Source organism: Cetorhinus maximus, chromosome 15 (genome assembly GCF_964194155.1).
Source record: "Cetorhinus maximus chromosome 15, sCetMax3.hap1.1, whole genome shotgun sequence".
In the NCBI taxonomy this organism is placed as follows: domain Eukaryota; kingdom Metazoa; phylum Chordata; class Chondrichthyes; order Lamniformes; family Cetorhinidae; genus Cetorhinus; species Cetorhinus maximus.
The window spans coordinates 5,713,902-5,736,638 of record NC_135893.1 but is presented as its reverse complement, the minus strand read 5'-3'; the positions used below and the strand labels follow the sequence as shown (position 1 = coordinate 5,736,638).

Genomic DNA, 22,737 nt, shown 5'->3' with positions numbered 1-22,737 from the left:
GGTGGCGGAGGGAGTGAATGTTTGTGGATGTGGTGCCAATCAAGTGGGCTGCTTTGTCCTGGAAGGTGTCCAGCTTCTTGAGTGTTGTGGAAGCTGCACTCATCCAGCCAAGTGGAGAGTATTCCATCACACTCCTGACTTGTGCCTTGTAGATGGTGGAGAGGCTTTGGGGAGTCAGTAGGTGAGTTACTCGCTGCAGGATTCCTTGCCTCTGACCTGCCCTTGTAGCTACAGAATTTATATGGCTAGTCCAGTTCAGTTTCTGGTTACCCCAGGATGTTGATTTCTACCATATGCAGCTTTAACATTGTCCTCCTATGATAGGCTGATGGTCGTTTCCATATTCTGCATTGGAAGTGAAGCAGCTTCTATTGTGTGTTCTACCTCGAATCAACACGGGTATCTTTTTTGGTTGTGTGACCTGCATTTCTCCTGATTCGAGTATGAATCTAGTGGAACAAGATTAAGAAATGATAATATTTTCTCTCTTTCCTAATAGAGCTGACATTGCACTCATTGGATTGGCTGTGATGGGCCAAAACTTGATTTTGAACATGAATGATCACGGCTTTGTGGTAAGTGTGACCTGAATGATGATTCACTTGAGTTTGCTGTGAATGGCACCTTGCCAGGTACTCGCTGGCTGCAGGGACAACAGTGACTGGACTGCAAATGTTAGTCATTGAACGCGACGTGACCTGTGCCTCTGGCGACGGGCTGTAAAATTGAAAGTTTTCTTCCTTCCAACATTGTGTTCTCATCTTTGCTCCCGTATAAATCGGCAGAACCTGGCTGGGAAACAGGCCGCTGACTATCAGCAGATAAGTGGGTTGTGTTAATTCTGTTTGTGGGAGTTGATCTGGGTCTCTAGCTCTCTCTCTCCAACAACAAAATAGTTTCATTTGGCTCCGTTCTTCCCAAAGGCTCAGAGAAACAAACCCCGCTCTCCGTACTCTTGTGGGTTCCTTTATTTTTTTGAATAAATGTGGCTTTCCTGATGAATTTCTCTGCTTGAAGGAAGGAGAGGAATTGTGTCAATAAGAGCTCCATGATTATAGGTTCTTACTCACCGCGAACAGGATTGTGAGTCGCTGAGCTTTATGCTCCTGAGGCCTCACATCAGAGGCAGATGCCGATTAAATCCCATTGGCCCAAGCTGGATCCAGACGCAGGTTGGAGGTGAATGGGAAGGCTCTTGACCTGTACGTTATCTTATCCCCTATAATCCCTCACCGCCAAAAATGCTTCTGTGAAATTGGTTTAATGTCATGACGATGATGCAGATTTCACCCGTGTTTATCCTGACACAAGAAGTGATGGCGTAGTGGTATTTGTCACTGGGCTGGAAACCCAGGGGTAATGTTCTGGGCACCTGGGTTCGAATCCCGCCAGGGCAGGTGAATTTGAATCCAATAAAAATCTGGAATTAAAAGTCTGATGAAACCATTGTGGTAAAAACCCATCTGGTTCACTAATGTCCTTTTAGGGAAGGAAATCTGCCATCCTTACCTGATCTGGCCTACATGTGACTCCAGACCCACAGCAATGGGGTGGACTCTGAAATGCCCCCTGAACAAGGGCAATTAGGGATGGGCAATAAATACTGGCCCAGCCAGCGACGCCCACATCCCATGGATGAATTTTAAAATAAGTGTGGTGGCTGTACAGGGTTGTGATAATGATGCAGCGTTGGAGAGAGTTGACTCATTGTTTCTGCTGCAGGTCTGTGCCTTCAACAGGACGGTTTCCAAAGTGGACAGTTTCCTGGAAAATGAGGCCAAAGGGACCAAAGTGATTGGTGCTCACAGTCTGAAGGAGATGGTTTGCAAGTTGAAGACTCCTCGACGTATTGTTCTGCTGGTCAAGGCCGGCCAGGCAGTTGATGACTTCATCCAGAAGCTGGTTTGTTGACTTTTGCAGCTTGTTCCAAGTTTCTGTTGTAGAATTCTTTTACAGAGCAGGAAGGAGACCCACAGAAGGAGAACTGTCTGCTCGAGTCAGGGCTGGACAAAGTAAAAAGGGAAAGGCTTGTTTTGACTATTTTAAGGGATATGTATGTGGGATACCGGGGTGGCGAGGTTACCTACCCTCCTACAAAAACGCACACCCTTTCCTTCTTATTTTCATCCCCATAAGGGTCAACTCCCTCCCTCGGCTCTGCCCCATCTGGGTCCCTGTTGGTTGATGTGGCCGTTTCTTCCTGTCCTGAAAGTCGAGGTGCAGACTTGTGCAAACTCCCTGCTCACTTCATCTCCCCACCTATCCCGTGGATAAGCAGAAGTGGTGATGTTACTGGACCAGTAACCCGGAGGCCTGGACTAATGCTTTGGAGCCATGGGTTCAAATCTCACCACGGCACCCGGGAGAGTCTTAAATTCAATTAATTAATGTGGACTAAAATGCTAGGCTTATTAATAATGATCATGAACCTACAATGTGGTTTGCTAATGACCTGCAAGGGAGGATATCTCCATCCTTAGCCGGTCTCGTGACTCCAGACCCACAGCAATGTGGTTGACTCTTAACTAACCTCTGAAATGACCGCGTACTCGAATCAGACTGCGACAGAGGATAAAAGGTACCGTGGGTGTACTAACACCACATGGACTGCAATGGTTCAAGAAGGTGGCTCACCACCACCAGCACCTCGAGGGTAGTTAGGGATGAGCAACAAATCTCAGCCTTGCCAGTGACACTCACATCCCGAAAACAATTTAAAACAAAAAGTAATCTGGACACTATGGGTGTAGTGGTGATGTCACTGGAACAGTAACCCAGAGGCCCAGGCAAATTCTCTGAGGACAAAAACAAAAATACCTGGAAAAACTCAGCAGGTCTGGCAGCATCTGCGGAGAGGAGCACAGTTAACGTTTCGAGTCCGTATGACTCTTCATCAGAACTAAGGAAAAATAGAAAAGAGGTGAAATATATGCTGGTTTAAGGGGGGGTGGGACAAGTAGAGCTGGATAGAGGGCCAGTGACAGGTGGAGATAACCAAAAGATGTCATATTTTCAGGGACATGAGTTCAAATCCCACTGTAGCAGCTGGTGGAATTTAAATCCGATTAATAAAGTCTGGAATATAAAGCTAGTCTCAGTAATGGTGCCCATGAACCTATCATCGATTGTCGTTAAAAACCCATCTGGTTCACTGGTGCCCTTCAGGGAAGGAAATCTGCCGTCCTTACCCGGTCTGGCCTACATGTGACTCCAGATCCACTGCGATGTCGTTGACTCTTAACTGCCCCTCTGAACAAGGGCAATTAGGGATGGGCAACAAATGCTGGCCCGGCCAGCGACGCCCACATCCCATGAATAAAGAAACTACCAGCTACAGGATGGGTATCAGTGAGCAGCTGTGTGGAACATCTGTACTGTGCCTCTCACACACTGACATTAAATGGTTTAGCACTGCAAAGCATCGTACAGTTAGCAGAGATCCTTCATAGACCCCTTGCTGCACAAACTCCAAACTATTACTGTGATAACTGAAGATAACTCTAACTTTAGGGGCAGAACGTCTTTGTATTTATTCTTTAACCAGATGTGGGCATTGCTGGCATGGCCAGCATTTCTTGCTCATCCCTAATTGCCTTTGAGAATTTGGTGTTGAACTGCCTTCTTGAACCGCTGCAGTCCATGTGGTGTAGGTCCATTCACAGTGCTGTTAGGGAGGGTGTTCCAGGATTTTGACCCAGTGACAGTGAAGGAACGGTGATATATTTCCAAGTCAGGATGCTGAGCGCCTTTCCAGCTGGTGGTGTTCCCATGTATCTGCTGTCAATGTCCTTCTAGATGGTAGCGGCCGTAGGTTTGGAAGGTGCTGTTTAAGGAGCCTTGGTGAGTTGCTGCAGTGCATCTTGTAGATGGTACACACACTGCTGCCACTGTGCGTGGGTGGTGAAGGGAGTGAATGTTTAAGGTGGTGGATGGGGTGCCAAGAAGCAAACTGCCGGCTACTACATATAAAACTAACTGAAATCTTTCCTTCTCCCCAAACACATTACAACCATCGTATAAAAAGATTATCTTACAATCTGAAAAATTGTTCCCATATTGGAGTGTAGATTGTATTTTCGGAATGAGTTTCAGGTTTTCAAGTGTTCTGATATTAACCTAACTATTTATTTGGCCGCTGGTTGATTATTTTGATGTTCACCAACTACAGCTGGCCCTTGATGCAGAACAATCCTGGCAGCTCTGCTTTGTGCTTGAGCCTCTGTTACCAGCTGCCCCTTGGGAGGACATCACTGAGTGGGTCACCACTGCTCCCTTGGGTATGAGCTACTCCAGCTGAGGCAGCGTCTGTCACCCCCTGTAACTAACCTCCTGTTTTTACAGCTATGGTTCCATTTGGTTTTCCCACTGATCTTCCATTTTCCCTCTCCAGGCCTGCTTCTGGAGTCATTACTCCTTCAATCAAGACCTTTACCAGCCCAATGATGGGGAGCTCCCCCACTGCACTGCATCCTCACTTGGACTCTTGCACTGTCAACCTGACTTTTACATTCGAATCCTAGAATGATGCAGCACAGAAGGAGGCCATTCGGTCCATCGTGTTTCTGCAGGCTCTTTGGTGGAGCTATACCCTGCTCTCCTCTACAGCTCTGTAAAATTTTTCCCTTCAAGTATTAGCCACTTCTCTTTATTGGAATCTTTTTCCACACCCTTTCCTGATCACAACTCGCTGTGTTTCTTTTTTTCTGGGGGGGGGGGATAAAAAAATGTTTGCTCATATCGTGGAAAGTTTACAGCACAGGAAGAGGCCACTCGGCCCATCGTGCCTGTGCTGGCTGAAACACAAGCCATCCAGCCCAATCCCACTTTCCAGCATTTGGTCCATAGCCCTGCAGGTTCCGGTACTTAAGGTGCATATCCAGACACCTTTTCAATGAGTTGAGGGTTTCTGCCTCCACTACCCTTTTCAGGCAGCGAGTTCCAGACCCCCAAGACCCTCTGGGTGAAAAAAGTTTTCCTCATCCCCTCTTTAATCTTTCTACCAATCACTTGAAATCTATGACACCCCCCCCCCCAGTCACTGACCTCTCTGCTAAAGTAAATAGGCTCTTCCCATCCACTCTATCCAGACCCCTCGCTATTTTGTACATCTCGCTCAAATCTCCCCTCAGCCTTCTCTGTTCCAAGGTGAACAACCCCAGCCTCTCCAATCTTTCCTCATTGCTGCAACTTTCCAGTCCTGGGAACATCCTTGTAAATCTCCTCTGTGCCCACCTGGTTGTTTTTTTTCTCTAGTCATCATAAATCTGTAGCATCAGGTTATCAACCCTCCTGCCATTGAAACAGTTTCTCCTTTATTTATTCTATTTTATACCATTTTTGAGTTTTCCTCTTTCAAAATGCTTCTACAAAACCTCCTCTTAACCGCTGCTGGAAGGAGAGTTTTGGCTTCTGAATCCCATTCCTTCAGGTTTTGTTTGTGGCTCTGGTTATATTGGAGAGGGCAGATTGGTTTTCTCCTCCTGACAGGCGAGTTTGTCTTTTGTAATTGTATTTTTCCCCCTGCTACCGGGATAACAGAATCAGTTTGTTCCTCTCTCCTCAGGTTCCGCTGTTGGAAAAAGGCGACATCATCATTGATGGTGGGAACTCGGAATACAACGACACAACAGTTAGTATTGGGCCTTCCCTAGTCATTCAGTTTAATGTAGAATTTTATTATCTATCTCCTGGTCGCTATCAAGTACAGTCTTGGGACAGAGTGGGATTTTGCAGGAGAGGGGGAGACTGGACCAGGGGCAGAGGTATAATTCAATCCCCACTTTAATGTTGTACCTCCTGTTCTATCCTCCATGCCCATGTCCATATTTATAATGGATTCGGCTCATGTAAACTCGTCACACTGTGGTGAAACCCTCCAGTAAATGGTGCTGCAGCATCACTAGTGCCTGGAGGGTGTAATTACAGCAGAATCCATTTACCTCCGCAGTCTCTGTTATCAACGTGGATAACTATTTTACATGGGGAGAGTCGAAGCTGGCACACAAGTGTTACAAAACATGACAGTAGAAAGTAACTTGATACATTAAATTTGCACTAATTATTGAAAGATTGTGTTGAAACCCTTCTCAAATATCCAATACCATTGAGAAAAGGTTAACGGATAACCTGCGTTTCTTTCCCTTGCAATAGCTTGTAACTTTGTTATTATCCTGCGGATATGTCTGAGCTTTTATCTCCCTTTTTTAATAAACTATTGACTGATCCTGAAAACTGCACAGTTAATTTCCTCAGCGAAGGGAGTTTAAGTAACATCCTAAATCTGTAGATAAGCTGTGCGAAAGCCTCAGATAGATTTTTAATATTTAAACGTGTTCTCGTCTTTTGCCTGCACTTTCCAAGTTATACACAGGAAAACATCGCAATCTGCACTGTAAGCTGGAGTGTAAAATCCCAGAAGCAATGGGAGCTTTGGTAACTGTTGTGCTGCCCCTGGGCTTTCATTGGTGGACGAAAGGGATTCTTCGTCAGTGTGTCGAGTGCTATGGAGATGTGAACAATGTGCCTTATTTTTTTCCCTGATGTGTAGAGGAGATGTAAAGAACTGAAAGCCAAGGGTTTGCTGTTTGTCGGGAGCGGTGTGAGCGGCGGAGAAGACGGTGCCAGATATGGACCTTCTCTGATGCCCGGTGGTCACAAGGAGGCGTGGTATGTCAGCAGCAATTTAGTCCTGATTCCTGTAGCTAGTCCTTTTTATTTAAAAAAAAATTTAATTAATCTTTGCAAATGATAGTATTTCTGAAGTGCTGCTCTTATATTTGGAAATAGGATTCAGAAATGAACTAATGGGGTAAATACTGATTAGTCAATGAAGTGTTCTGATATAAAATATCATCTTTAGATATTAGTTGCTTTTCTGCTTATCCCCCTGTGAATAATGTCCACTTCAAGCAGATTCTCCAACTCCTTTTGATTCTGTGATCACAGAATCCTCACTGTCTGCCTGGGTTACTATGGGCTCAGTGTCCATACTCGAGCAGTGTTCCTGGCTAACCCGTGGTAACTTCCTCCTTTTTATTCAAGGACAGTAACCCCTCTTCTCAGCAGGACAGGCGATGAAGAAGCCAGCTCTGTTTATTCACTGTGGCTGCAGTGATGGTTCTGCAGCTTCAATCACTCACTGCCCCCCGGCAACTTGGGGAAGATTCTGCTCCTGTTCAGGGTGATTTGCTCCTGTTGTGCAAACTCCCATCCCCCCCTCACACACATCACGCATCCCCCACACATCCCGAAAAGGGCAGGGGCTGTTAATCTAGGCTACGCACCTGCCAGCCAATCACAGATTGGTTCCTGAAGAAGTCCTGGTATAGGCCCTTAGCCTAGAAATAGTCTGGAGTGGGGGAGACCTCCACAATGTGATTAGTGTATAAATTGGAGAGAATGGATTCCCCCCAGTCTCGTGTGGGGGTGTGTCTGGACTAGTCCCTTGGTTGAGACTGAAAGCCCCTTCTTTGGCAGTGACCAGCTGTGTTCTGGTTTGAATACTGTCAGCAGAAGCCTGTCCACTTCATGTTCTTCTGAGAATTCTACAGTTATCAGTGGGATTGTTCACGACTTTGTGAATTGTGATCCTTTGCTAGCTGTGCACTCTGTCTCAGGAACGCTGCACTGGGGAAGCAACTGAGCAGAAGGCAGACGAGAGAGGTGCTTCACCCTGGAAAGCCTCCTTTCAGAATGGGGTTGGCTGAGGAGAGAGTGTGAGAGAGTGTGGGAGAGAGAGTTGGCCATTTGCAACCTCAAAAATACATTTTTTAAGAAGTGAGATTCTGGTCCGTTTGCGTATTTTTATTTACAAACAATGGGAGCTCCGTGTTTGACCTCAAAGAGTAAACAAAATAAGAGAACAATTCATTCCCCCGGACTAGAAAAGGAGGTTTAATACAGCACTGAATGTTTTGGTTAATAGTGAGCAAATATGGCAGTAAATGCCTGAACTTCACTGTCAAGTGCAAATGGTGATGTCCATAATGTATTATTCTGACTCATATAGTGTGGGAGGGAGGGCCTTTTTTATAAGAACATTGTGCTCCTGTGCAATGATGGATGAGTGTAGAAGTTTAAATCATTAGTATTCTGACAAAGTTCATCTTTTGTAGGAGGGAACATTTATTGTTTCATTTGTCTAATGGCTTCAGTATCTTGGCGACAAGAGGCCAGTGATTTATTTTATTTTGTTGTTGAATAATTTGAGCCTTTCACTAGTTGTGTGGTGCAGTGGAGTGTGGACAGATGAGTCAGGTTTACTTCTGCTTTCCATCTGCACCCCCCCCTCAGGCCTCACATCAAGGACATCTTTCAGAGCATTGCTGCCAAGGTTGGTTCAGGCGAGGCCTGTTGTGACTGGGTAAGTCTCAATGCAGAAATCAAATGTTGTATAATATCCTTGAGCTGAGCTGTCAAACCTCTACCATCCAGAATAAAATAGTAAATGCCGGAGATGAGCACTTGACCGGTTGGTGTCGAGTAAAGTTCAGTCTTTGGGTGAGACCATCATCAGAATATTAGTCCATCGTTCTCATTCTGACTCATCTCGTTGGGTAATCCCAGAATCTGGACCATGTGATTTATTTTTATTAAACTTTTTAATTGCCCCTATTTCATTGATATAAAGCTAATAATGTTTTGTAATTTATTTTGCAAAGCCTATTTGCCTTAATATTTGACAAATGTAATTTGGTGTGTGTGAACAAAACATCAACCTGTGTTGAAGTCCACTTAGTGTAATATTGTGTATTTTTTGTCATCCTTGCTTTTTTAATTCTTTCACGGGATGTGGGTGTCGCTGGCAAGGCCAGTATTTGTTGCCCACCCCTAATCGCCCTTGAACTGAGCGGCTTGCTAGGCCATTTCAGAGGGGCAGTTAAGAGTCAACCACACTGCTTTGTGGTCTGGAGTCACATGTAGGCCAGACCGGGTAAGGACGGCGGATTTCCTTCCCTAAAAAGGACATTGATGAACCCAGATGGGTTTTTACAACAATTGATGGCCATTACTGAGACTAGCTTTCAAATCCAGATTTTTATTCATTGAATTTAAATTTCACCAGCTGCCGTGGTGGGATTTGGGCCTGGGAGCATTAGCCTGGACCTCAGGATTACTGGTCCAGTGACACCATCCCTACACCACCATCTCCCCTTAGTTTCTCCATAGCTCCAGCATTGGATAAGAGGTTAAAGCATTAGACCGTTTTGAAATTGACGTTGAACGTGCTTGTATTCTGTAATTACCGTCTTATATTTTTAAACGAGTTTGGGGTCTGTTTTGATTCCTCAATTTGATGAAGATCGCAGTGTTAAGTGTGCAGTTCTGCCTTATTAAATTGTAGTGGTGTCTTGTGGTTCTGTGAGCCCTGATGGTAGTAGTTCTGATCTCTGTCCTGCCCTCAGGTAGGGGATGAAGGAGCCGGCCACTTTGTCAAGATGGTGCACAACGGCATCGAGTATGGAGACATGCAACTGATCTGTGAGGCTTATCACCTGATGAAGGACATTCTCCACATGGACCATGATGAAATGGCAAAGGTTAGCACCGTCTGCCTGTGAGGTATACCTGCGATCCAAGGACAGTCTCCCAGTTTACCCCCTTCTGCATAATCTGGGTGCCGCTGGAACCTGGAACATTGAATTCTCCATTGAAATGTTATCCCCCCCCCACCCCCCCCGGCACGAGATAGAAGCTGGAATTTCAGGTTTTGATCATGTTGTTCTGCATAACCCAATTATTTTTTTCCCCCTTTTATTCTTTCATGGGATGTGGGTGTCGCTGGCAAGGCCAGCATTTGTTATCCATCCCTAATTGCCCTTGAACTGAGTGACTTGATTTGCTGTTTCACAGAGCATTTAAGAATCAACCACGTTGCTGTGGGTCTGGAGTCACATGTAGGCCAGACCGGGTAAGGACAGCAGATTTCCTTCCCTGAAGGACACTACTGAACCAGATGGGTTTTTACGACATTTGATGATGGTTTCCTGGTCGCCATTACTGAGATTAGTTTTTAATTCCAGATTTATTAATTGAATTTAAATTCCACCAATCGCTGTCGTGAGATGTCTCCAGAGCATCAGTCTAGGCCTCTGGATTACTAGTCCAGTGATATTACCAGTACATCACCAACCCCACCCCACCACCTTCGTTCGAATAGAAAATGTCCATTTCTTCTTGGGTGTCCAGAGTTATGAATAATACTATTCATTATTTAAATTTAACGAGCTATGGCACTTCAAGTGACACTCATTCCTCAGGACAGTCAATAGAAGGCAAATCAGGGGCGAGCTGCCTAGTTTACATTTCAAACAATGTTTGGCAGTTAACTGTCACTCACTGGTGCATTCTCCATGGCAACGCCTCCACCAAACAGAATCCACTTACCAACCAGTCAACACGCTTGCAAGAATGCCAATATGAGTGCAAGATGAAAAGCTTTGCCATGTCTCTCTCTCTTCAGGAATACTGAAGTCCGGCTGTAAAATCTTTAATTTTTAACGTGGCATTTTAGGGGTTCGGCTGTAGAATTAAGTTGGTGGGTGTGGTGAAGGATCCTGATTTGTTCTCGTTTGAGCACTTGGTTATCAGTAAACGGAAAAAAGAAATTGGTACATTATTTTATTCCGCTGCAGGCATTTGAGGAATGGAACAAGACGGAACTTGATTCGTTCCTGATTGAAATCACGGCAAATATCCTCAAATTTCGGGACCCCAGCGGGAAGCCTCTGCTGCCCCAGATCAGAGACTCTGCAGGGCAGAAGGGCACAGGGAAGTGGACTGCTATTTCTTCACTGGAATTTGGAGTTCCAGTTACACTTATTGGTAAGGAAGAGTTGGTTTGAATGCTCCACCTTTACTAAGTTTTTGTACCTGTAACTAGATCTTCTTTCTGTTGAGGGTCCCATAGTTTGGAATAAAGCTTGTGCAACTTGGAAAGCAAACTTTGCAGCCTTGAAACCAAATGCTAACAACCTGTCTCTGCAGTGGGTAAATGCACCAACCTGCCCAGCCATACGGATCAGAAAGATCTCACGTTTGATCTCTGGACCGTGTTGAGCTTGAAGGGAATGGGAGTGCGTAGCTACAGTTGCCTTTGTCCCATCGGATTGTGAAAGGGGGGCGATCAGAGAACAAAATCAACCAATGTCCCCCTCCAGATCTCTCTCCTGGGACCACCTCTGGATAGAGAGTGTGGTCATTTGGGTGAGATTAATGATTTTGATGGGGTTTTTTTTTTCCTTCCCTACTTCCCCGTAAGGCTGAATAATTAAAGACTTGCATTTGTATAGCACCTTTCACCTCCAAAGTGCTTCACACCGATGATAAGCATTTGAAGTGTGGGCTGTGTTGTAAAGCTGGAAACACAACAGCAAATTTGCGACAGTAAACTCCCACACACGGCCATCGATTGAGGGATAAATATTGGTCAGGACACTGGGGATAACTCCCCTGCTCCCCTTCAAAATATCGTTAAGGGATCTTTCTCTTCCATTTAGGAGAACTGGTTGCTCTCTGTTTGCATCTGGAAGACAGCACCTCTGACAGTGCAGCTCTCCCTCAGTACAGCAACGCAGTGTCACCCTCAGCGCACGGTGGAACTTCCTACCACAGGGAGTAGTTAAGGCGAAGAGTTGCTTTTAAGGGGAGCTTGACAAGCACACGAGAGAGAAAGGAACAGAAGGATATTCTGATGAGGTTTGCTGAAGAGGTTTAGGAGGAGACTGATAGGCAGTATAAATGTCGGCCTAGACTATTTGGCTCGGACAGCCTGTTTCTGTGCTGCAGACTCCATTTGTAATCAGAATGATCTCTTTTTTAGGTGAGGCTGTCTTTGCAAGGTGCCTGTCCTCTCTGAAAGATGAAAGGTTAATAGCTGGCAAGAAGCTACCTGGACCTAAAACAACAAAATTCTCCGGGGATAAAGAGACGTTCTTGGAAGATATCCGCAAGGTGAGATTATCGAAGGGCTGCTTCAACTAAATTTTTGGCGTGTGTTGTATTTAAGTGGACACTGGTTTGAAATCTTGTTGTAAACGCTGGGCATGAAACTGGGTCTGTGTGCAGCGTGTTCATTCGTGTGCAGCGTGTTCATTCGCGCGCAGCTTGTAAGAATCCAGAGGTAATTTTGGGGCAGCGATGGATTAAACAGACTCGCCCTCGTTTATTTGGCAAGTCACTGACCGTATAGAGATTTAAGTCACATTCTGTTCTGACCAACTGGCCCTTGCTCAGGTGCTGCTAAGGGTTTTCCAGGTGGTTTTACCCTGCAATTTGAGAGGAAAAAGCTGGAATCAGATGTAACGGTATTACAGTTGAATAAAGGCAACTACAGAGGCATGAGGGAGGAGCTGGCCAGAATTGACTGGGAGATGAGCCTAGCAGGAAAGACAGTGGAACAGCAATGGCAGGAGTTTCTGGGAGTAATTTGGGAGACACAGCAAAAATTCATCCCTAGGAAGAAGAAGCATACTAAAGGGAGGACGAGGCAACCATGGCTGACAAGGGAAGTCAGGGACAGCATAAAAGCTAAAGAGAAAGCATACAATGCGGCGAAGAGCAGTGGGCAACCAGGGGATTGGGAAGCCTACAAAGACCAACAGAGGACAACTAAAAAAGAAATAAGGAGGGAGAAGATTAACTAATGAGGGTAAACTAGCCAGTAATATAAAAGAAGATTGCAAGAGTTTTTTTAGATATATAAAGGGTAAGAGAGAGGCAAAAGTGGACATTGGGCCGCTGGAAAATGACGCTGGAGAAGTAGTAGTGGGGAACAAAGAAGTGGCGGAGGAACTGAATAGGTACTTTGCGTCAGTCTTCACGGTGGAAGACACGAGTAACATCCCCAAAGTTCAAGAGAGTCGGGGGCAGAGGTGAGTATGGTGGCCATTACCAAGGAGAAGGTGCTAGGAAAACTGAAAGGTCTGAATGTGGATAAATCACCTGGACCAGATGGATTACACCCCAGAGTTCTGAAGGAGATAGCTGAAGAGATAGTGGAGGCGTTTGAGGTGATCTTTCAGGAATCACTGGAGTCATGGAGGGTCCCAGAGGACTGGAAAATAGCTAATGTAACCCCCCTGTTTAAGAAGGGAGTGAGGCAAAAGATGGGAAATTACAGACCCATTAGCCTGACCTCGGTCGTTGGTAAGATTTTAGAGTCCATTATTAAGGATGAGATTTCAGAATACTTGGAAGTGCATGGTAAAATAGGGCAAAGTCAGCATAGTTTTATCAAGAAGAGGTCATGCCTGACAAATCTGTTAGAATTCTTTGAGGGGGTAACGAGTAGGTTAGACAAAGGAGAGCCAATGGATGTTATCTACTTGGACTTCCAGAAGGCCTTTGACAAGGTGCCGCACAGGAGGCTGCTCAGTAAGATAAGAGCCCATGGTGTTAGAGGCAAGGTACTAGCATGGATAGAAGATTGGCTGTCTGGCAGGAGGCAGAGAGTGGGGTTAAGGGGGTCCTTCTCAGGATGGCGGCCAGTGACTAGTGGAGTTCCGCAGGGGTCAGTGTTGGGACCACAACTTTTCACTTTATACATTAATGGTCTAGATGAAGGAACTGAGGGCATCCTGGCTAAGTTTGCAGGTGATACAAAGATAGATGGAGGGTCAGGTAGTATTGAGGAGGCGGGGAGGCTGCAGAAGGATTTGGACAGGTTAGGAGAATGGGCAAAGAAGTGGCAGATGGAATACAACGTGGGGAAGTGTGAGGTCATGCAGTTTGGTAGGAAGAATAGAGGCATAGACTATTTTCTAAATGGGGAGAGAATTCAGAAATCTGGAGTGCAAAGGGACTTGGGAGTCCTAGTCCAGGATTCTCTTTAACTTACAGGTTGAGTCAGTAGTTAGGAAGGCAAATGCAATGTTGGCATTTATTTTGAAAGGACTAGAATATAAAAGCAGGGATGTGCTGCTGAGGCTTTATAAGGCTCTGGTCAGACCATATTTAGAATATTGTGAGCAATTTTGGGCCCCGTATCTCAGGAAGGATGTGCTGGCCCTGGAGAGGGTCCAGAGGAGGTTCACGAGAATGATCCCAGGAATGAAAGACTTAACATATGAGGAACGTTTGAGGACTCTGGGTCTATACTCAATGGAGTTTAGAAGGATGAGGGGGGATCTGATTGAAACTTACAGAATACTGAAAGGCCTGGATAGAGTGGACGTGGGGAAGACGTTTCCATTAGTAGGAGAGACTAGGACCCGAGGACACAGCGTCAGAGTAAAGGGAAGGCCTTTTAGAACAGAGATGAGGAGAAACCTCTTTAGCCAGAGAGTGGTGAATCTATGGAATTCATTGCCACAGAAGGCTGTGGAGGCCAGGTCATTGAGTGTATTTAAGACCGAGATAGATAGGTTCTTGACTGATAAGGGGATCAAAGGTTACGGGGAGAAGGCGGGAGAAGGGGTTGAGAAACTTATCTGCCACGATTGAGTGGTGGAGCAGACTCGATGGGCCGAATGGCCTAATTTCTGCTCCTATGTCTTATGGTCTTATGGTTTCTGTGTCCTGGATGGAGATGGGATCAGCTAGGGTTCCCGCTCCCAGTCACTATGGTAACCTGCTGGAAGTGGATGTCCAATGAGGACAGGATTGAGCATGTGGTGGAAAAGCCTGCCAGACAAATTGGGCAGAGTACCAGAGGATGACTGACACTGGAACTGTGCCACAGAAAGGAGTCCACAGTTAAGAGGAGAGATCAAGCGAGCGTATGGGGGGAGAAGAGGACGTCAGATCTCTTGAGGGCTGTGCTAGACTATGGAGTGAATGATATCCAACTGCTTAAGATTTTATTTTATGTAAAATATTTTCATTTGAGTTTTATTCTGATTCCCTGCAATGCTAATTCCAATCCCTGGTCGGAGCTGTTATGAGCGGAAGGTGCGAAAAAACAGCCCTGGATTCATTTGTTGGAAAATAGCACATCCGGGCTCAAATCCAGAAGTGGGACCAATTAAGAGTTGCATAGCAACCTAACTTTTCAATCAGTTAAGGTGCTGCATTTTCAGCAGGGTCTCTGTCTGGTGCCTGGAGATGAGTCACTAGCCTTTGCCTGTCTTAACGCTTCTGCGCATTCTCCAATTCAACCCAAATATTGTGAAATGGGATAGGCTCTTATCCTCTCTCTCCACCCCCCACCCCAGCCAGCACTCAAGATGTTCTCCTGTAAGTTGTCCAGTCTCACAGCCCGAAGTACATGTAGATGTTGCCCATGTATAACCCAACTTCATACGTCATTGTACAAACAGGGGAAGTTCCTACTTTGTAACGTAATGGCCCATGTGTACATATTTAAAGTGGTGAGAATCCTCTTGTCCCTTTTGCAGGCTCTCTACGCTTCGAAGATCATCTCCTATGCCCAGGGATTCATGCTCTTGAGACAAGCAGCTAAAGAGTTTAACTGGTCTCTGAATTATGGTGGCATCGCACTGATGTGGAGAGGCGGCTGCATCATCAGGAGGTGAGCTGGGTACATAACAACAGCTTGCATTTACATAGCAGCTTTTAATGTGGTAACAGGTCCCAAGGTGCTTCGCAGGAGTGTTAACAAGCTGAGTTCCACACTGAGTGGCACAAGATGTTAGGCATATTGTGGCATAGTGGTGTTGTCACTGGACTAGTATTCCAGAGACCCAGGGTAATTCTCTGGGGACCCAGGTTCAAATCCCACCACAGGAGATGGTGAAGTTTGAACTCAATAAAAAGAAATCTGCAATTAAAAGTCAGTTGGTGAACTAGATGGGTCTTTACAACGATGTCCTCCTTAGGGAAGGAAATCTGCTGTCCTTACCGGGTCTGGCCTAGATGTGTGACTCCAGACCCACAGCAATGTGGTTGACCCTTAAATGCCCTCTGAATTGGCCTAGCAAGCCGCTCAGTTCTCTCAGCTGGGGATGGGCAATAAATGCTGGACTAGCCCATTCCATGAGTGAATCTTTTTATTTTAAAAGTTTGGTTTTGGGGAGCATCCTAAAGGAGCAGGAAACTTGAGGAATGCAATCATATATAACCATCCTGTAGATTATTGCATGTAATTTTTAAACATTAGATCTCAATTCAATATCCTGTATTTTTTTTCCCATGTGGAGTCTTTCTTCAGTTATCGTGCTGTTTGCCTTTGAGCTAACGCTGTTTTGAAGTTGGAGCCACAAGTTCCTGGGCAACAGGACAATATTTGGAGGCTATTTTCACGCATGCGCGCACATTTTTTTTAAATACCCACTTGCAGGAAAATATCTGTAAAAGTTGTTTTTTCTTCCTCCAGTGTCTTTCTGGGGAAAATTAAAGATGCTTTTGATGCAAATCCTGAACTGCAGAACCTGCTCCTAGATCAATTCTTCACGAAGGCTGTTCAGGATTGTCAGGTATTTACGCACTTAACTGAACATTATAGAATCATAGAATGGCTATCAATCTATAAGTTATATGAATGCATTTATGGCACTAAGGACATGAGAAATAGAAGCAGGATTAGGCCACTCAGCCCCTGGAAGCGCTGCTCCGCCACTCAGTAAAATCACGGCTGATCTAATTGTGGCTTTAACTCCGCTTTCCAATCTGCTTGCCCCCCGTCCCCCCCCCCACCACCCCCTGCATAACCCTTGACTCCCTCGCCTAACAAAAAATCTGTCTAACTCAGCCTTGAATATATTCAATGCCTCAGCCCCCACTGCTCTCTGGGGAAGAGAATTCTACAGACTAAACGCAGATTTGAGAGAGAGAGAGAGAGAGAACTTCCTCCTCGTCTCATCCTAAATGGGCCACCCCTTATTTTGAAACTTTTCCCCCTTTTATAAAGCAGCATTTCATTTACTGTGAGCAATACTAAGTGATCCATTAGTGTACAATTTGGAGATTCGTCTGTCACGCTTCAGAGTCACGGGCTGATATGTTACTACTTCTTTTGCACAGAATTAATGTGAAATGGTTTTCCCTTTGCACTAACTGAGTGCAAACAGGGTGCCGCACCTCAAAACAGACTCCAGAACATTCCAGTAAGACTGGCTGCTCCAGGGCATTGGACTCAGTTTGGTTCCGGACCTTGATGCTGGATTTGGACTCCACTGACACTGTAACTGCAGTGTGGGTGTGAAGCTGAGCTACTTGTAACTGTTGTGTAAAGACACCCTAAGAGTGGCACAAAAAGTAGCATAAAGACAAAATTAGTCGTTTGGTAGTACAGAACTCGAGCATTGCTGAGAAAAGGGACATGTTGAAGCTTTTCGTCTTGCACTCACCAGGACACCGCAAGAATATTGATATAAGGGGAAAACAACAATTTATACTGTATGAGATGAGAGTCCTGATTGGTTAGCAGGTGGACTGTAATTGGTAGAGACGTTGCCATGGTGAATGCACCAATAGATGACGGCTGACAGTTAACCGCCAAGCATTGTTTGAAATTTAAACCAGACAGCTTGACCCTGATTGGTCAAGCCATTGCCCTGAGGAATGAGTCAACCAATCAGGGTCAAGCTGCCTGGTTTAAATTTCAAACAATGCTTGGCAGTTAACTGTCAGCCACCATCACTGGTGCATTATCCATGACAACACCTCTACCAGTTACAGTCCACTGGCCAACCATTCAGCACTCTTTCTTCTCATAATAGTATAAATTAATGTTTTCCCCTTGTATTGATATTCTTGTGAAGTGTCCTGATGAGTGCAAGATGAAAAGCTCCGACATGTCTTTTTTTTCAGCAACACTAAAAGCAAAATTCTTGAAATTGTCAGGCAGCGTCTGTGGATAGAGAGAGAGAGAGTTAAACGTTTCATCAGAACTAGTTGTCGACCTGAAACATTAACTGTGTTTCTCTCTGCACAGTTGCTGCCTGAGCATCTGAATATTTCCAGAGTTTGAAAATATTCTGCTTTTGTTTAAAAAAAAAATGCTCTTACCCCCTTTCTCTCTCCAACCCCCATGAAAGTAATTTTGGGAGAATAAAGACTGTCCTGTATGTTCCTATCATGCTGCGAGGGACTAAATCCAGCAAAAAATGAACACTGAATATTCTGTCCACAGGAATCCTGGCGTCATGTGGTCGGCACTGGTGTACAGATGGGCATCCCTATGCCCTGTTTCAGTACAGCTCTGTCTTTCTACGACGGTTACAGGCACCAGATGCTGCCAGCAAACCTTATCCAGGTAAAAGAATTGACAAGTTTGTGTGATTTTTAGCAATGCTTTCTTGAGGTTTATTTCATTTTTCTCCTCTCAGTTGGATAAGTCTGCGCTGCGCTCTAGTTGATAAACAGCCTGCTGAGATTCCTCCCTCATTGCTCTTTAACCAAATTCTCACGGTATTATTCTTCAAAACCGGCCAGGATTTCTCTCTCAAATGAAAACGGAAAGTGCTAGAAAAACTCAGCAGGCCTGGCTGCATTTTGAGTCCAATATGACTGCACTTCGGAACAGACCTGCTGAGTTTTTACAGCCCTTTGTTTTTTATTTCAGATCTGCAGCATCTGCAGTATTTTGCTTTTATTTTTAAGATTTCTGTCTCCTTTTTTGAAGATGCCTCGGCTGAGAGCATTGATATTTGAGACAGTTTCAAAACTCTGATCTAACAGGGTCCAGTGAAGATTGGTTAAGTTTGCTGAATGAACTATATTGACTTACACAGTCAGAGCAGCTGTAAACAAAAGGGATTATTATTATTTTTTTAATCCGTGCCTTCGTCTTTAAAATTGTCGAGCACGTTCCAAAAAGATTGACTGACTAAAAGGTAAACTGAATCTTCAAGTGCAGCTCATTTCTGTGTAAGGAATAAATCACGAGGTGAGGTTATGCAAACCGGAGTTGTGTTCCTTACAAATTTAGAAGGTTCTGGAGTGATTTGATTCAAGTTTTCAAGGAGTTGGGAACCATTAACTCCTGATGCTGATCTGACCAGGCCACAGAAACAGTTGTGCGTCCGCCTGTCAGCTGTGGCTCAGTTCATAGCACCCTCACCTTTGAATCAGAGGGTTGTGGGTTCATGTCCCACTCCGGGAAACCAAGAACTGTGATTGTACTCGAAAGAAGTTGCAATCTGTGACTGTTGATAACTCGAAAGAATTTCCAATCGCACTGTGTCCGCTGGCTCCTGCTCAGCTTCTCCCACCATTTATGTCATAGTGCCTCCCAGCAGTCAGTGCCAGTACTGCGTTTGTGCCTGCGTGTTACTTGCTCAGCTGCGCTCTCCCACTCTGGGTAACATTGTGCCAGTCACCCTCCTTCCACCTCTTGCTGCCTCAGCTAAGGGAGCTGTCTGACCCGCCCCTGGCCCGCTCCCTCTGCCACCCCCACAGCCCTGGCCACACCACAGCTCCAGTCTCCGGCTGTCGCAAAGCCGTGGTCTATCCAGACTCTGCTCCATGCTCCTGAGATGCAGCAGTCCGCTCTTTAAACTGGCAGACGTGCTCTTTCCCTCCTCTCCTGTTGCAAACCAGGAAGGGGGGTGCTGTGCAGTAAAAGTCTATCCTCAGTAGCACGCTGGGTTTAATACTTATAATAAAAGCAAAATACTGCGGATGCTGGAAATCTGAAAGAAAACCAGCAAATGCTGGAAAAATCCAGCAGGTCTGACAGCATCTGTGGAGAGAGAAAGAGTTAACGTTTCGAGTCCCTTCAGAGCTGTGAAAGAGAGTCAAACGGACTCAATGTTGACTCTTTTTCTCTCCACAGATGTTGTCAGACCTGAGTTTTTCCAGCATTTTCTGTTTTTCTTTGGGGTTTAATAATCCCTGTTCAAGCGACACATTCACTAGTTAAATTGCTTAGTCTTCTAACACTTCTTGGCATCTGATATTTCAGCGCATCAGGTACATTGAGGCTACAAGGTACTAGTGCACTTCCCTGAAAGAAAGGGCTTGGTTTTTCCCCGGATCTGTGCTTGGAAGTGGCGGACTGCCAGGGTATTGCTGGCTTTGACATCGAAGACAGTGCAGCTGTATGTGCAAGAAACATAAAGAAACACTTGTGGTATCACCAAACTCCGCCTGTACTCATGACCCGCTAGGGCCATTAGGAGGAAGCTGAGTTCAGGCAATCTTAAACCAGTGCCTTAGCAACACAAGCTCATCCAGTGGACAGTTAAGATTATGACCCTTGCATTTTGCAGGGGCTGGGGGTTGATTTGGAGTTTAATTTAACCTGTTTGGGAGTGGTTGAGGATGGAACGTCTTGGCTCCCCAGTACCTGCTAATCTAATCTTTCTTTTGCCCACAGGCGCAAAGGGATTACTTTGGTGCCCACACATATGAGCTGCTGTGCAATCCAGGGGCTTTCATCCACACAAACTGGACAGGTCATGGTGGAAATGTCTCCTCATCTTCGTACAACGCATGAGCTATAAACAGTTAACGCTAAAACACTTTGGTTAAAATAACATTCCGGGAGAGTAGATATTTTAAGCAAACAGAAACTGTAATTTTGAATATTCTAATTTAAGGCATTCCCTATTATGTTGTGCTGGTATCCAATTTAGAACCAGAGAAATAGATTTACTGTGGATTTTCAATAAGGCCTTTGGGACTAATTGAAAAGTTTTCATGAATAATAAATTGTCTAAACTATGACCATGACGTCTGATGACTTTTATTTAAAACATAATTATTGCTCCTCTGCAATCGCAGTGCAAAGAAAATATTTTGTTATATTCATTCACAGGACAGAGGTGTCGCTGGCTGGACCAGCATTTGTTTCCTATCCTTAGTTGCTCTTTGAAGGTGGTGGTGAGCTGCCTTCTTGGTGTAGGTGCACCCACAGCGCTGTTTAGGAAGGAAGTTTCAGGGTTTTGACCCAGCGACAGTGAAGGAATGGCGATAGATTCTCGAGGGTGATTAGGGACGAGCAATAAACGTTGGCCTTGCCAGTGAGTTTTAGTGAGCTGCCTGCTTCACTGCAGTTTGTAGATGTTGCTCACTGCTGCCACTGCATCGGTGGAGGGGGTATTCCTTTTTCATAGATTTAAAATTGCTTTTTCTACAACTTTTAGTGATCTAATAAATAACTTTCGTGAGGCTTGGAGAATTTTTTACTTTATTCATTCATGAGATGCGAACATCGCTGGCAAAGCCACTATTTATTGCCAAAGCCTAATGCCCCCCCACCGAGTAGGTAGTGATGAGCTGCTGCCCTGAAAGACTGCAACCTGTGGTGAAGATGCACCCACTGCGCAGTGTCGGGGTGGAGTTCCCGGATTATAATGTGCACTAAAGGAGCAAAGATTAGGACCACTACTGCCCCACGTTGTTGAGTGCGGAGGAACTTACAGCTTCAGTTTAAAAATAATTTCTGTACGGGATGAGTGGGTCCAGTGATTGGAACTGCAGGATACTTAACTTGACATGTTTGAAATGACAGTCAGCTGCCTTCAAGTAAGTGAGGAGAGCATTATTGCCCTTTCAGCAATTCTTGTAAAAGTTGGAAGTTAAAGGGGTGCGAGATCCCTTCTTGAGGTGAGGGGAGGTTTCAGTGCCAGGGATATACTGTTCCGCACCTTCCTCTCCATATCTGTCACTAGTATCTGAATGAAGACCCAAATATTCACGTCTATCTGATGCTGACAATGGACCCTGCCAGCAATTGACTCCAATGAAATGATATGGGTCTTTCTGATGACTTAAAAAGGAGGGACTTGTACATACTAAATGTATCTCCAGCCTCCACACTTCCACCCCTCACCCCCCCAAGCATCTCTTTTAAGCTCACTAATACTCCTGAATTGGATGCAAAGGCTGAGACAGAATCTGCCTTTGGGAGAAAAATGAGGGGGAAAAAAAGTCGATGTGTTCTCCTGGGAGTGTACACAAAAACTTCAGAGGAAATCTTCTTTACTGTGACTGTGAGGTGACCCAACTGTGATCCAGGAGCTAATTTCTCAAAAGGAACTTGAAGTCAAGAAGTCTATTATTCCCACTATGCTCTCTGCCTTGGAATTGGTTTCCGGAGACTCTTGCCAGGTCACCACTGATTAAACCTGAAGGATGGACAGTGGCTGGGGTGACGCCCTGGATCTCTGATTGGAAAAGGCCCCTTGAAGCTAGACTGGTGTCCCTGCAGTCCTGCACGTAGCTCAGCACTGCTGCCTAGTGGCTGAAGGTGGAAGGGACTGAATCAGTTACTTCCTTCCAGCCAATGCGATTGTGTTCTGCCAGCCATTTTGAACAATTATTACTATGTTCCATCACCTTGAGTGTCCAATAGAAAACCTGCAATTACTTCCCCAAAATACCTTAAGTGTACCAAATCCAATGATTGGCAGTTTTGCGGAAATTAGGAGCTACATTCTTTGCATCAAAGGCTGATTTAAGTGAGTCTAGGAGACCCAATGATCTTGAGGCTGTTTCTCCCTCAGGCTTTAATCAGGGAAAAAAATCCTTGACCGTCTGACTGTTCACAGCCTGTTTCCCCTTAACTTCCTGTGGAAGCAGGCGATGGATGCAGCAAACATTCAGGAACACACTTCATACGGGCTCCTTTCAGAGCTGCAGACTGAGTCTGCACATTAATTACTCTCCAGTATTCCACCCGTGTTTGTTGGAAGGGTTTAGTTAAGCTTGTTATCAACAAGATCTTCCAACTTCTTGAAAACACTTTGTTTAGCATCTGTATGTCTCTTTCAATGTATTTTTAGTTTGTAGACCTGTTTTGTATCAAATAGCAATTGAGAGTTTGGTAGATTTGAAAGATTTTGAGACCTAGATCAGCCCCTGAATCCCCAGGAAACTTGTTCCATCAGCACT

The 22,737-nt window shown here is 45.1% G+C and overlaps 1 protein-coding gene across 1 annotated transcript; it reads left to right on the top strand.

Moving 5' to 3' along the window:
- Positions 1–503: 503 nt before the first annotated feature.
- On the top strand, positions 504–20,568 carry pgd (phosphogluconate dehydrogenase). Its single transcript, XM_078557790.1, has 12 exons — positions 504–575; positions 1,723–1,902; positions 5,564–5,629; positions 6,548–6,666; positions 8,293–8,362; positions 9,405–9,539; positions 10,635–10,824; positions 11,822–11,952; positions 15,336–15,469; positions 16,274–16,373; positions 18,032–18,154; positions 20,219–20,568. The coding sequence occupies exons 1-12, from the start codon at positions 531–533 to the stop codon at positions 20,336–20,338; spliced, it is 1,413 nt and encodes a 470-aa protein (XP_078413916.1). The 5' UTR covers positions 504–530; the 3' UTR covers positions 20,339–20,568.
- The last annotated feature ends 2,169 nt before the right edge of the window (positions 20,569–22,737 follow it).